Source organism: Pocillopora damicornis, chromosome 2 (genome assembly GCF_964200805.1).
Source record: "Pocillopora damicornis chromosome 2, jaPocDami1.2, whole genome shotgun sequence".
NCBI lineage: Eukaryota > Metazoa > Cnidaria > Anthozoa > Scleractinia > Pocilloporidae > Pocillopora > Pocillopora damicornis.
The window spans coordinates 21,255,991-21,270,509 of record NC_142671.1 but is presented as its reverse complement, the minus strand read 5'-3'; the positions used below and the strand labels follow the sequence as shown (position 1 = coordinate 21,270,509).

Here is a 14,519-nt window from a genome sequence, read left to right as displayed (position 1 = left end):
ACAAAATCGCTTTCATCTGGGCTAATAGCGGGAAACTATCGAGGGTGGTCGAAACTTCGATTCAAAAATTGATTAAAACTCGAAAACTGCGACAAAAAACTGTTAAAAAGAGAGTTTAAGTTTCCGAAATACTATTGGCCACGCATGTCAATATGCACGTTTGTATTTTTTCCCTGACGAAGTTCAAGCCGCAAGTACCTTGTAAGACTGAAAATTTTGTCGTGGATAAGTTTATGCCTCTAGTTGTTATAAATTTGGCTGATGCCAAACTGTGATTTGTATCAAAATGTACTTTATCATTTCATCTGAACCTGAATAACGTATGAACGATTATCCTTTTTCATGGAGTTTGACGTGTTCACCTGCTGAGACTCGCTAAACTGGAATCGGTTCACTAATTTTCAGAGGGGAAGCTGTGGAAACTCATCCTGTCTTTCTCGCTTGCTTTTTCCACAACATATTCATCGAGTACACATGGCAGTTAAAAAGTGCCTTCCGCGAAAATCTAAGATCGTATTGAATTTATTTCATAAAATTATACCAAATACCCATTAGTATACTGGTATATTTTTACCCCAAAGGCTAGATGATGATTTTCTTTTTTCAATTTAATCTTACATTGTATGAAAACCCCCCTTCCCCACCCACCCACACACACGCACGCACGCACGCACGCACACACGCACGCACACACTTCTGCTCTTATGTCCGTTGTTCGTTTTTAAATGCTGAAAACAGCCTGAAAACTTTTTTTTTACCTTCTGTTTGATATAATACATGCTATGAAGGGGTTAATCCTTGCCGCCGTGGTCACATAAGGTTAAGGGAATTTAGTGATTAATACAAACATTTATCATTAACTCTTTGTTTCATGTTCAGTCTTTCGAGGCTGTGGCATGTGCCTCTCGAATACCTAGTGAGTGGCCAGAGTGAGACGCTGTCAAAGCGATGGAATCGGCGCGGTTCAACCTGTTCTGGTAATTGCATCGCAGAATGCTGCGCACTTTAGACTTTAAATTTCCCCCATAATAGCCGTATAATAAAGGATCGAGCGCCGTATTGAGAAATACCATAAGTTGAGCCGCTCTCCAACCCAGGCCGTGGGAAGCCAGGTTAAAGTACATCAGCGTTCTAAGAATCATAAATGAAGACCAACACATAAAAAAAGCAAGAGATAGAGCTGCAAGTGTCTTAGCAACTCTCTTTTGTCTTTGGTTTGATTTCATGATATGCGAGTTGCGCATTGGAACAATGTTCGCTCGAAGAGAACGAGAAATTTTTCGTTGCGTGACAATCATATATGTCAATGGAATAACGAAGAAAACCATTGCATGCACAGTGTAGTATATTTGCCTTCCAGTGCTCCCCCATGTTGTGTTGGCACACACAAGTTTGCCATCCTCGTTGGGTTCGACTCTGTAAATATGTGCTATTGGTAAGCAGATGACCAGGCAAATACACCAGATGGTAACTAGTTTCATATATTCTCTACTCGAGAATCTTCCACTCCTAGAATTGAAGGGATCTGTTACAGCTTTGAGTCTAAGGTAACTTATAACTACAAGGGTTGTGATTGAAGAACTATAACTCGTTTCGATGAGAAATCCTTGAAGTTTGCATGTTGCGTTGCCGCCGACCCATCGCCACATAACACTAATGGCGTTGAAAGGAGTTAGACAAGTAAATAGAATATCCGCAGATGCTAAGTTGGCCACGCACCACATTAAAGGAAACTGATTTCTTTTTAAGTTCCGATAACATGTCACCAAAACCCATATGTTACCCACAAGTGAAACAATGAAAACGGTGCCGTAAAATAACAAAAAGAAGATTAGTAGCGGAGAGAAATTGTCGTTATATGTCATCTCTAGTGATGTTAATCACTTATTTCTTCCTTGCCTCAATCAAACTAATTTGAACGATTTTCTGTGGAACCTCTCCTGTTTCTTGTCGGTTAGGTGTACTGCAGAAATAATAAAATTACAATATTTTTAAGTTCGCTTGTTTGCTCGATGAGGGCTTTAAGGACTTCATCCAGCTTAAGTTCTCTTGTTTTTTTGTTTTGTTTTGTTTTTTTTAGTTTTTGTTTTTTTCTTATCTACCGCAAGAAACAAAACAAGAGTCCATTCAAATCGCAAAATCACTAATTATGTAAATAAGTGTGGCTAAATATCATGGATAAGCAGTGGTTAAGATTTAAGCTTACTTGCGAGTTTCACACATTCATTCTCCTGTTTCTTTCAACAATTTCACGTTCGATTTTGTCGAAACTGCAGTTTAAGCTGTTACTTAATGACCTAATGAAATACTCAGTAGTCAAACGGTAGAATAATTTCCGTCTTGTTATTTACCGTTTTTCCCAGCGTGGAGTATGTGGTTTTCAGAGGCTGAAAAGAAAGCGAGAAGTTCTTGAAGCTTCTTAACGAGTTGGGGTTGCCCTCTTACTCACATTTAAAGAATATTACACTTGACTGACTCGCTCATATTGATGAGAGCATAAACGCCGCCACCCGGCAAACAGAACTTTCCATTATGACACGAATTGCTGAGATTAATCTCCGTGATTATTCCTTTGAAACAAATATACGGTTAAAGCCTTATAGTAAGCACAATGCATTATTGATAAAGTACAGGTGTATGTATACATTGACTGAAAGCCTTGAAGTGCTTAGTGATTACCCGAGATGATGCGGATGCTGTAGGTAGCGCAAAATTCTGTTTCTGCTTTAATCTATCTTCTATCTTCATGAATAATGCCTTTATATAAGTTCGTGTGTGCTTTTACTGCTTCCTCCTCTTACTTTACTATTAAAATTATTCATTACAGTCCTCCCTATTAACATTTCTATTCGGACAACAATCGTAGGCTTTCAATTACTCGAACCGGAACTGCAGAATTGCCAGGGGGAAATTTCAAGTGGCATTTAGAAGTTTCCTAAAGCTTTTAAACATGCAAGGAGAGAAGGCCTCTTTTTCTAGAGACGTTATTTAGATTTTCAGTTTATTCCAAGTTTACAAAGTTACACCCATTAACGTCAGTGTGTCCTTTGTTTGGGTAGCCTCTGTCCCTGTTCTTCTCTCGACTTTGTCGGCTGTGGTGCATCGCCAATATTTTCTTGTGCTACAATCTTTTCCTTTTTCTTCGATCTTTTTCGAGAATCAACGATATTATAGAAATGGCATGCCTATTTGTTCTCTTAAATTTTGTGAACAAATGACGTATGCTAATATCCATCAAAAAGACCCAGTTATTTGATCTTATTAGGAAGACTCACAGGTTCTCTGTAAACATTGAACATTGGAAAAAGAGCAGGTGTATGTAAATTGCCATAATGTTTGAAACACTTCCATCATTTAAATTTTCGACTTGAACTCGACAACATTTTACAATAGACTATTTATTTTTTAATGGGACTTTTCCAAGCCTGTTTTCACAAATGGCGGCTATGTAAAAACTAATTTCAAATCTGAATCCATACTTTTTGTTGCAAACGTTTTAAGTTTTACATAGAAATAGTTTGAAAGCAATTGTCAAAACTGAATTGAAATTATTCGAAAAATTGTCAAATTTCAGTTCTGACCGGCCTTTGTTGTACTCTAATGTATGAATCTTTTGTTCAAATTAAACCTCGTTTCGGACGTGTCTGTGGTTGTTGACACTTCTGGAGAATTGTTTGGTTATCAGCTGCACGTTTTCAATAGAGTAGTGATATTGGAAATAATGATGATAATGAAATAAAAATGATGATGATGATGAAGATAATAGTAACGACAAGTTATTATTTCTTTCCATCAGTCAAGAACTTAGCACTTGACAAGCAAGCAACTGCCTGCCAACTGTCTGTTGTTCAAAGTTCTTAGTCCACCGGCAGTGATAAGATGACAATAGCTTGATTCCGTAGTCTTTAATCCATAGTTCGTAGTTTAGGTAGCCCTCGTTTGTGGTTAGTCTGTGGTTCGTAGTTGCTGGTTGTTGTTTGGTGGCTCGCGGCTCGAAGTTGGGGTGTTTCGTGGTTTCAAGCCGGTGATTCGAACTTTTTTCCTCTTTCTTATTATGATGATGATGATGATTATAATTATTTTAATTATTATTTACCTTGCAGAATTTCTGGCAACGGCCACCTCTCTAAAATGCAAAATGAGGTCTTTTGGGACAAGTCACTCCTATTTGACTCCCTACCCCTTTCCCACCCATACGGCAACAGCCAAACAGCTTCAGCTTGTTCAAACCGGAAAAATGACCGCACAACGGGCACGATGAACGTAAGCAAAACAAACGCTTTGCTTTGACAGCTTTATTTCGCCAGTGATTTCCACGATAGTAAGTGCAGATCGTTGTACGAACTGTTTTTCTCATTGAAGGCTATTCGGTTTGTGAGCAATCCTCTCTTTTTTTGTGCATATGTGCTAGACAATATTACTTCTAATATGATAGAATGTGACCTGAAGGACTCTTGGGACTAGTTGACCCCGAAGAAAAAGAGATCCCCTTTGAGCATGTCACCGCGCGAAACAGAGTGCCCTGCTGACGCCTCTGGTTTGAAACGAAGGGGTTGAACCATTGTGTAATGATGTCTGTGAGTAAAGTAGTGCTTTGTGAGAGCAAAGTTTAATTCATGTGCGACCTTAAAAAATCAGAAGATTTCCGTTTATTTTTATCTGCCACCTTTCCCGAAGTCTTAAGTGTCTCAGATGAAAGCCAATGGTGCAGTAGTAGCCCTTTCCAGCCCGAGAGTGCCATATGGCACGAATGCCATTACTTGCGTACTATTTGTTCATTTTTTTTCTGAAATTTCACAATCAAAAGGTCATTGAAAGATCTGCACACTGAAGGCATAAAATCATGGCCCCCTCCAATATAATACTTGGTTTACCACCCCTTCAACTTTTGAAACTTTTTGTCTTTGTACTGTTTTGGTTCAGGTGATGTCTCACCACAATCAATGCTCTGAGAGCTGCCATTTAGGCTATAGTGTAGTAGTATACCCTATATGTACAAGGCAAACAAAAATTTTCAACGTTTTTTATTTTTCGCTTTAAAAAAACTTCTCAGACTTTTCAGTTACCTTCTCCGCGCCTGTTAGTGTCATTTGTAGCATACCCCAAAAAATACCTTTATAATGATATATTAAACATGGTCTAGTGGTTCATCATTCTTATTTTAGAAAAATTTGGCATTTCCCTCGGGTAGGAAAGGGTAGAAATGGAATTACGAAGGAGGGAGAGTCAATGAAAAGAAAACGACAAATTTGCCCACACACTTCCTAGCAGGCGTTCGCCCTGTCAGCTTTAGAAGCAGAAATTGTCTTGACATTAGTGGCACGGGAACTGAATTGTGATGTAGAATGAGGAGATAAAAAATTTGAAAAAAAAAAGACATGAAGACGGAATAAAGGTTATTAATGCAAACAAGGAAAGGGGCGTCGATTAAAAAACAGTTTCAGCTACTAAAAGTCTCGAGGAAGAGACAAGGAAAAAATCAAAAGTACCTTAAGGAGATAATGAACCTTTGAGGTCCATTAGCAGAAATTATACATTCATTTCAGCGCATAGTTCGGCCGGTAGTACAAAAATATTTTCATGTGAACTGAAGATCCTGAGTTAACACAACTGTAGTTCCATTAATAAGCAGTAAGTAACATTTAATAGCATCGTAATTGACATCCTGTTTTGTTCAACAAATTAAGGTTCGGTTTCGTTTGAATTGTTATTTAATAGCTTCCGAAAGGAAATCCTCAGTAGTCAAACGTTCACATTATTTTTATCTCGTTATTTATCCCTTTGCTCGGCGAAGTTCGTGTGATCTCTATAGGCTGAGAAAATGGCGAAGAGTTCTTGAGGTCGTTGAATTTGCTCCTTTAAATATAATGTAGGGACTTTTTTCCGTGATCAATACGTGATTATTAACATACGGTAAGAGCCTCCTGAGGAGAGCAATGAACTATGTTTAAATACAGGTGTACGTATACGTTGCCTGATGGCCTTTTAGAATTAAAAGGGGTTGCTCAACCTGCACTTAACTTTAAAGAAAAGAAATTTCAATAACGCCATTACATCCCAATTTTTTCTGCACCTTTCTGTTCATAATTAGAAACGAATTCCACGCACCCGTTTCTTACTGAAACGATCATAATTATAAAATGTTTATTTTCCTAAAAGCAAAGCCGAATCGGCGGTTATGACTTTCTTCTGACATAAATTTGTTTCCTCATTCAGTTTCCTGTAGCTCGTTTCGATGGTAAATCCAAAACGTTTGCACTTTTTGTCACAGCTGACTCAACGCCAACTAAAGTTATTGGCGTTGAAAGGAGGCAGGAAAGTAAATCGAAGATCCGCAGATGCCAAGTTGGCCAAGTACCACAACAGAGAAAACCGATTTACTTTTAAGTTACGATAACATGTCACCAAAACTAGCGTGTTACCCACAACTGAGATGATGAAAACCGACGTAAAATAACGAGGTGACGACGTAAAATAACGAGATGATCAGTCGTGTAGAGAAATTGTCGTTGGATGCGAATCGCTTTCTTTTAGTTACTTGTCCTAGTCAATCTAATTTGAGTGAGTTTCTGTGAAACATCTGCTGTCTCTTTCTAACAAGCTTTGTTGATCAAATGTACTGCAGAAGCAATGAAATAACATTTTTCTTACGTTCGCTAGTTTCCTTGAGGTGGTTCTTCAAGACTTTATCCTTGAAATGCTCTGGTTTTTTATAATCTGCCGCATGATTCCAAAAAAGTTATAATCCAAATTATGTAATCACTAATCATGTTAATAACTTTGTTAAACTATCATGGACAAACTTTGATAAAGATGGAAGCTTACTTCCCTTTTCATTTTCCTTTTCCGCTCAGCAATTTGATGTTTGATTTTGTCGGAACGTGGCTACTACGGTGTGTGTGGCTTTTAGGGGCTTAAGAGAAAGCTAGAAGTTATCAAAGTTTCCTAATGAATTAAGGAAGCTCTCTTACTTGCATTTAAAAATAATTAAGCTTGATCGCCTCAATCATATTGATCAGACTATAAACATCCCCTCCACACAGAACTTTCAAGTGCGACACGTACTGCGCTGACTTTTCTCAGTGGCATCAGAATTCGAGATTTAAAAACTAGAGACTCAGAGAACGTGGGAAAAGATCAGGTGCATTTAAATTGCCATAAATTTTAGAAATACTCCATCACTCCAGTAGGGTACTTAAACTTGTCAACATTTTTTAATGGACAAAATATCTTTTCGTGGATCTTTTGCTAGCCGATTTTCATAAAATGCGTATGAACGTTTAATTTTTTGAAATTAATTTCAAAGCTGAATCCTTACTTTTTTTGCAGTGGTTTTATTACACCCGTCCCTTTGTTGTACACTGGTCTATTAATCTTATATTCGAAGTAAACTTTCATTTGCAGGTTTGTCGATACCAAATTACCCTCGTGTTCCCGTGCTTCCGTGGAAAATGGCCATCGCCTTTTCTGAGCTTTGCGACATCAGAATAGTTCGCGATAACAATTATGAAATACGAACTGCCAGCCTGAAAGGTACAATTTAGACCCTTCTAAATTCCTCATTTTATTTTTTAGATTACACAGTTAATTGCTAACATATAAGCTCGATATACTTTTTCCAGGAGTTTTGCAGATATACGTACAATACACCTTTCAAAAATGATACTCAAATCAGACATGTACAATCCACCTTTCCAAAGTCACATTCACTTGCAAATATATCTGCAAGATTTGTGTCCAAAATTGAAGTGGCAATGTAGAAGTATGTACATTTGTATCTACATATGAAAATACATTACAATTTTATCTAAAATTGTTATAATGTAATAAGATGCGTGAACAGACACATTTGTTACATTGTTGCTGAAAGCAAAGCCGAGTCGATGGTAATGGTTTTCTTCCGATGTAACTTGTGTCTCCTCGGTTAGTTTTACGATAATGTGGCAGGTGTTACCCGTACACCTCGTGAACAGCCTGAGATGATTTTACAGGGATGGAGGCGGACTTCAACCCGTTTTGTTAATTACATCGAAGGAATCGTCGAACCTTAGACTTCAAATTTTCTCCGTAATAGCCGTATAATAAAGGATCGAGTGCCACATTCAGAAATATCATTAGTTGAGTCACGCTCCAGACTAGACTCGGGGACACTAAGTTAGAATAAATCAGCAGTCTAAGAATCATAAACGGAGACTGACAAGAAAAAAAGGCAAGAGAAAGAGCTGCAAGTGTCTTTGCAACTTTCTTATGTCTTTGATTTGAGTTGATGATGTGCGAGTTGCACTTTGGAATAGTGTTCGCTCGAAGAGAGCGGAATATCTTTCGTTGCGTTGCAATCATATAGATCAATGGAATTATGAAGAAAAGTATCGCGTGTACGGTGTAGTATATTTCCCTGCCAGTGCTTCCCCAAGAGGTGTTGGTGCAAATCAGTTTTCCATCCTCATTGGTTTCAACCTTGTTCATACTTGCTGTAGGTGAGGAAATTACCAAGCACATACACCAGATTAAAACTAGTTTGATGTATTCCTTGTTGGAAAAGTTTTGGCTTCTAGAATTGAAAGGATCTGTGATAGCTTTGAGTCTTAGGTAAGCTATAACCACAAGGGTTGTGATTGAAGTATTGTAGCTCGTGTCGAAAAGAAATGCGTGAAGTTTGCAAATTACGTCACGGCCGACCCAACGCCAACTAAAATTAATGGCGTGGAAAGGAGTGAGAAAAGTGAAAAGGAGATCCGCAGATGCTAAATTTGCCACGTACCACATCGGAGAAAACCGATTTCGGTTCAAGTTCCGATAACATGTCACCAATACCCATATGTTACCCACAAGTGAGATGACGAAGATAAAACCGTAAAATATTAAAAATCCGATCACCATTAGAGAGAAATTGTCGTTGGATGCCATCTTTGATGATGTAAACCACTGTTTTCTTATTTCCTTTTCTTGATCAATGTAATTTGCTTGATTTTCTGTCTAACCTCTGCTGTCTATTTGAAACTGGGTATGGCCAGTGAAGTATACTGCAAAAATAACAAAGTGGCATTTTTCTTGAGTTTGCTGATCTGGTCGTTGTATCAGTTTATCCTTGTAAATTATTCACTATGTATGGCTAAATATCGAGGTAAAGATTAAATATCATGGATAAACCGCAATTAAGATCGAAGCTTACCCTCTAGTTTCTCAAATGAATTAATTTTCCTGCTCTGTTCAACAATCTAACGTTTGTTTCTGTTTGAAATAAGCCGTGTTAGTTTAAAGCTTCCGAAACTAAATCCCCCGCAGTCAAACATTCACATTATTGATTAGCTTGTTAGTTACCGTCTTGCCCCAGCGCGGGTCATGTGGTGTTTAAGGCTGAGAAGATAACGATATTTCGTGTTCTTCAAATAATTAATCAAAGTACAACGGTGTTATGCCAAGACTGCTTTTGGTTTTCTAGATACTTAAATATGAATAGAACGATGCACCTGTCATTTTCTTGTTACCGAAAAAGGAATAAAAATCAACCCTCATTATAACCTAGTTGGTAAATTTGTCTAATCAAATTCAACTGCGTGAGCGTGCTTCATATTCCTATTGTGCACGCTCATGACGTCAGCAAACAAATCCCTCGAGAAAAAAAAAAATTTCTCCGCGGTTTTTTTAACAATCAAGAAGCTAGAGTTGCTCTCGGCTACGCCTCGAGCAACTCTTACGCATCTTTCGTGCTCTCCAAACTTCCCGCGTGCTTCATATCTCGGTGAACGCACGCTGACGTATAAACCAATTATTAATTAGTGTTTTACGCCCGAGTATTCATCGATGCATAAATAATTATTAACAACTTTCCTTTAATTACTTTTTTCGAAAGTAAAGCATTACAAAGACTGTTTTAGCTTCTATGTCAACTACGGCCCATGCGGTTCAGTTCTAACTGAAAAAAGCAAAATAAAATCTGTCAGATAACAATTAAAATTTGACATCAACTCTTTAGGAAAATTAAAAATGTGTTTTGTGCCAATTCTTTATATTTACATATCTTGGCTGCTAGATACTTAAACATAAACAGAATGATGCACCTGTCATTTTCTTGTTACTGAAAAAGGAATGAAAATCAACTTTCATAAGCTTTTTACGCCCGAATATTTATCGATGCATAAATAATTTTTTACAACTTTCCTTTAATTACTTTTTTTGAAAGTATAAGCATTACAAAGACTGCTATAGCTTCTATGTGAACTACGGCCCATGCAGTTCAGTTCTAACTGAAAAAAGCAAAATAAAATCTGTCAGATACCAATGAAAATTTGACATCAACCCTTTAGGAAAATTACGCCCGAATATTCATCGATGCATAAATAATTTTTTACAACTTTCCTTTAATTACTTTTTTTGAAAGTAAAAGCATTACAAAGACTGCTTTAACTTCTGTGTGAACTAAGGTCCATGCGGTTCAGTTCTAACTGTTCACCTAATAATTTTGAAGAGCGTTTGCAGGGGGTGGCTTATAACTTGGCGTTTTTAAGTAATAATTCCGCTAAAGTTTAACGTGCTGTAACCCGTCGTCACATATGAAAAGCGAAACAGTATGTGGATCAATTATCGTGGACAGTTACGAAGGAAGATGCTTGAATGAAGGTCAAATTAACGATTGGAATATAGAAAAGCCAACGTGCTTCGCTCTCGATATGAAATTCGTTCAGAATGGAGATCTTACACGAGAAATTACATCTTGAGGATAAAAGCGTTAAGGCACTAAGAAAGTGGGCCAGTAGTTGCGTCACTACATTTCCGGAAATGAGCAGGCAACCAATCAAAATGAGTTAAATTAAAAACTGGAAGCACTGTCATTCGACAAAAACAAACACACGTAGAGTCAATGAGTGAAACAGTTTTTTTTTTAACCAGAAAAGAATTGGCTTCGACAATACCTCCTCTGCGGTCATAAATATGAGCTGATGCACTGCACTCCATATTTTTAAAACGAAAATCCTTCAGTATAACTGCCGTTAATCTATTTGACAATTTTTCTTTTTTCTTCCATTTGATCGTAAACGATAGTTGAAGCAACAAATAACTACACTCGAAGGTTTACCCGCAATAATATTTGTTTAAAAAAAATATAGTTGGTATTTACCGCACTCTATATCTCCAAATGAAAATCCGTGAGAGTAGGTACCGTTAATCTGATGCTTCTTCCATTTGATCATAAGCAATCCGGACAAACGACAACTACGCCCGAAGGTTTCCCGTCGTAATTTCTTTCATAAGAACCAACACCTGAAATATTCATTAAATTAAATTTCCAAAGACACTCAAGTGCAAATGCAAATGCAAATGCGAGTAAACGTTTATTTATTAAATTAGTTTCATAACTGGCTCCATACTTTTGTTGCAGACGTATTATTACATCTTTCTCTTTGTTCTACACTGATCTATCAATCTTGTGTACGAAGTAAACCTTCATTCGTAGGGTTGTCCATACCTAATAACCTTCGTGTTTCCACCCCTCCGTAGAAAATGGGCATCGCCTTTTTCAAGCTGTAAGATATCAAAATGATTCGCGATAACAATTATGAAATGTGAACTATTTACCACCTTTTTTCTAGGGCTTTTGCAGATATACGTACAATACACCTTTTTCGATAATGACACTCAATTGCAGACATACAATCCACCTTTCTAAACTGACATTTACTTGCTAATACATATGCAATATTCTTCTCCAAAAGTGAAGCGGCAATGTACAAGTGTGTATATTTGTATCTTTATATGAATATACATTACGATTTTATCCGAAAGTCATTATAATACAACAGAATGCTTCCAAACACATTTGTTGCATTGTTGCTACAATGCAACATGAGAACTAAAAGGAATAAGTGTCGTTATCGGAGAGAATCACAACTATAAAAAGTTCGCGGGCCAAAGCAAAGTTTTCCCTCACCATATTTTCTGTTCACCTGCTTCAAAAATTGGTAGATTGTTAAACCTTTATTGTGGTTGGTGATGGTTTGTTGCTCTAAGCTTTTAATTAAAGGGATCTCAATGACTTAATCGTTACTTTGAACCCTAGTTTTTGCTGCACCATTCTGTTCATAAGAAATTTTCTAAGGAGGTGTTTCACATTTATGCGATCGTTATTTGAAAACATATTTTTAGCGCAAACAAAGAAAGGTGCGTCGATTAAAAACAGTTTCAACTTCAATAAGGCTCGAGGAAGAGAGAAGGAAAAAAATTACAAGTACCTTGAGGAGATAATGAACGTTTTGCAGTCCATTAGCAGAAAATGTACATTCATTTCATCGCATAGTTTGGCCGGTAGTACGTGTACATGTGAACTGAAGATCCTGAGTTAACACAACAGTAGTTCCATTAATAAGCAGTAACTAATATTTAATAGCATCATAATTGACATTTATTTTGGAAAAACAGCGGTCAAGATTTAACCTTACTTTGGAGCTTCACATATTAATTGGTTTTCCTGTTCCATTCAACAAATTAACGGTTTCCCCTGAACTGTTATTTAATAGCTTCCCAAAGGAAATCCTCAGTAGTCAAACGTTCACATTATTTTTTATCTTATTATTTATCCCTTTGCTCAGCGCAGTTCGTATGATCTCCAAAGGCTGCGAAAATGGCGAAGAGTTGTGGAAGTCGTTGAGTTTGCTCTTTTAAATATGATGCAGCGACTTTTCTCCGTGATCAATACGTGATGATTAATATACGTTGTATATTAAATAAACACAGGTGTATACATTGCCTGATGGCCTTTAACAGCGTAGGAGTTACTTGCATTCAGTAAATTTCGTCCCCTTCATTCGCTTTGTAAAGGTTTTTCTGACCGCAAGCAAATGCCACGAAGAAACCGAATATCACTCGAACACAGAGAGAGAATCGTGAGAGGATTTGAGGATGAGGAGGGAGATTATCTTGTGGTCGCGGATACGCTCGGAGTGAACTGATCAACGGTAAGAGGCATTGTGACGCGCTACATCAGAGAGGGCAGGGAAAGACTACGAGGAGGTAGAAACAACGTGCGCGTAGACGAAGAGATGAGAGATTGCCTAGAGGAAATCATAAACGAAAACTGTTTACTCACACTTGCTCGGATAAACGGTGAACTGAGGAGATGGCTACCCCTAAAAACCTCAGATCCATGACCGCACCGTGGCAAGGACATTAGACGGGATGCTTTTCCGAGTGAAACTTGCAAGGCCTCTCCTTGCGGTTAGAAACAGACCTGATGTGATGAACAAGTGAGTGGATTACGCCACCTGGTTTGTGAACCATGCCGTAGTGCGCCACTGTGTGTTAGTCGACGGATGCGGCCATAACGTCTGGACGGCCAGAAGCCACGGTAGAGCGCGGGAGGGAGAGAGGACGTACCGTCAAGTGTGCGGCCAGCGAGGACGAAACTTGACTGTGAGAATGGCAGTTTCGCCAATCAATGGACATTTTTCCTCAGCAGCTTTTGGCGGAATGAATGCAGCGCTTTTCGATAATTTCCTGGCACAGGCGTGGGAAACTCTAGATCCCGGTGGGGAGGTGATCTTTGTGTATGACGGAGCACCGGCACACCAAAACCCGGTCATTCCCGCCCCAAACACAGAGCTTAAAATGCTTCCTCTCTACAGTCCTTTCCTAAACATCGTGGAGCAGTCACTAAGCTGTCTGAAAGCGGCAATCAAGGCTGACATCTCGCGTCCGGAAATTCAAAGACGCATGGATAACAGAGATGAGGCCAGAACTAGAGGAATGTCACTGGGGGAGTTTCGAACACAACAACTGCTTGAAGCTCTGCACAGAAACATCGACACTGTGACAGCGGCTAAACGTGCGCCATGGTACCACTCTATGCAGACCTATCTGCCATAATGTTTAAATAGAGAGATTATTGAAGGGTAAACTGAAATTCAAAACAAGATAATTTTGGAATAGGTATTTTTCAATTGGAATTCGATGTTTGAATATTGAAAATAAAAACGCTTAATTATTTGTACAAGCGCATACTGAATGATTGTCTTATTCATACTAATGCTGTTCAGGAATGCTATTGAATTGCAAACAGTGTGATAAAAATGTTAATGGATGGTTTCTGCACTATATTGATGTATTGTCTCTATTCAATTTCAAGATGGTGTAAATGACTTGAATGTTAGCGCAAATGAAAGTATATTTTTCTCTTTTGTTTGACGAATGACGTCTAAGAATGCCTACAATTGTTATTGAATACTGATTAAAATACAATAATGAATCTGATTTACCTGCAAATGATTGTATTTTGACGCAATTGTTTGCCCCTTAACGCAAATGAATGCGCATTTCCTCGTAAGGAACAGCAAAAGGTGTCCTTTGTAAAATAAATACACGTTTTAAGCCGTAATTAGGAAACAATGTAGTTTCATTGAAGCACAGGAGCGCGTATACATGTACATTGCTGCTAAAACTGGCCACTAAATACGCTTGATTATGTGACTGTAGTTGATGTCGCGAAATATCTTCTACTACACTTTCTTCCCGAGTTATTACTGAAA

At 38.0% G+C, this 14,519-nt stretch overlaps 2 protein-coding genes, 1 long non-coding RNA gene and 1 pseudogene across 3 annotated transcripts; 1 reads left to right on the top strand and 3 right to left on the bottom strand.

Annotated features, from left to right (window-relative positions):
- Positions 1–736: 736 nt before the first annotated feature.
- Positions 737–2,502, bottom strand: LOC113683984 (neuropeptide Y receptor type 6). Its single transcript, XM_027201266.2, has 2 exons — positions 2,352–2,502; positions 737–1,963 (listed from the first exon to the last, which is right to left on the bottom strand). Exon 2 carries the CDS (start codon positions 1,863–1,865, stop codon positions 876–878), a length of 990 nt encoding a protein of 329 aa, XP_027057067.2. The 5' UTR covers positions 1,866–1,963; positions 2,352–2,502; the 3' UTR covers positions 737–875.
- A 5,044-nt stretch (positions 2,503–7,546) lies between these two features.
- LOC149050307 (uncharacterized) lies at positions 7,547–7,816 on the bottom strand. Its single transcript, XR_016183920.1, has 2 exons — positions 7,691–7,816; positions 7,547–7,650 (listed from the first exon to the last, which is right to left on the bottom strand). It is a non-coding gene; the product is annotated as an uncharacterized LOC149050307 (long non-coding RNA).
- A 64-nt stretch (positions 7,817–7,880) lies between these two features.
- Positions 7,881–9,045, bottom strand: LOC149050306 (QRFP-like peptide receptor). The gene has a single exon (XM_089197289.1). It carries the CDS (start codon positions 8,905–8,907, stop codon positions 8,020–8,022), a length of 888 nt encoding a protein of 295 aa, XP_089053415.1. The 5' UTR covers positions 8,908–9,045; the 3' UTR covers positions 7,881–8,019.
- Positions 9,046–12,737: 3,692 nt separating this feature from the next.
- On the top strand, positions 12,738–14,035 carry LOC149050305 (uncharacterized; annotated as a pseudogene).
- Positions 14,036–14,519: the final 484 nt, after the last annotated feature.

Bases quoted from the DNA above. Each gene is read 5' to 3' on its own strand.
- LOC113683984 (XM_027201266.2), bottom strand. From the start codon at position 1,865: ATGACATATAACGACAATTTCTCTCCGCTACTAATCTTCTTTTTGTTA.
- LOC149050306 (XM_089197289.1), bottom strand. From the start codon at position 8,907: ATGGCATCCAACGACAATTTCTCTCTAATGGTGATCGGATTTTTAATA.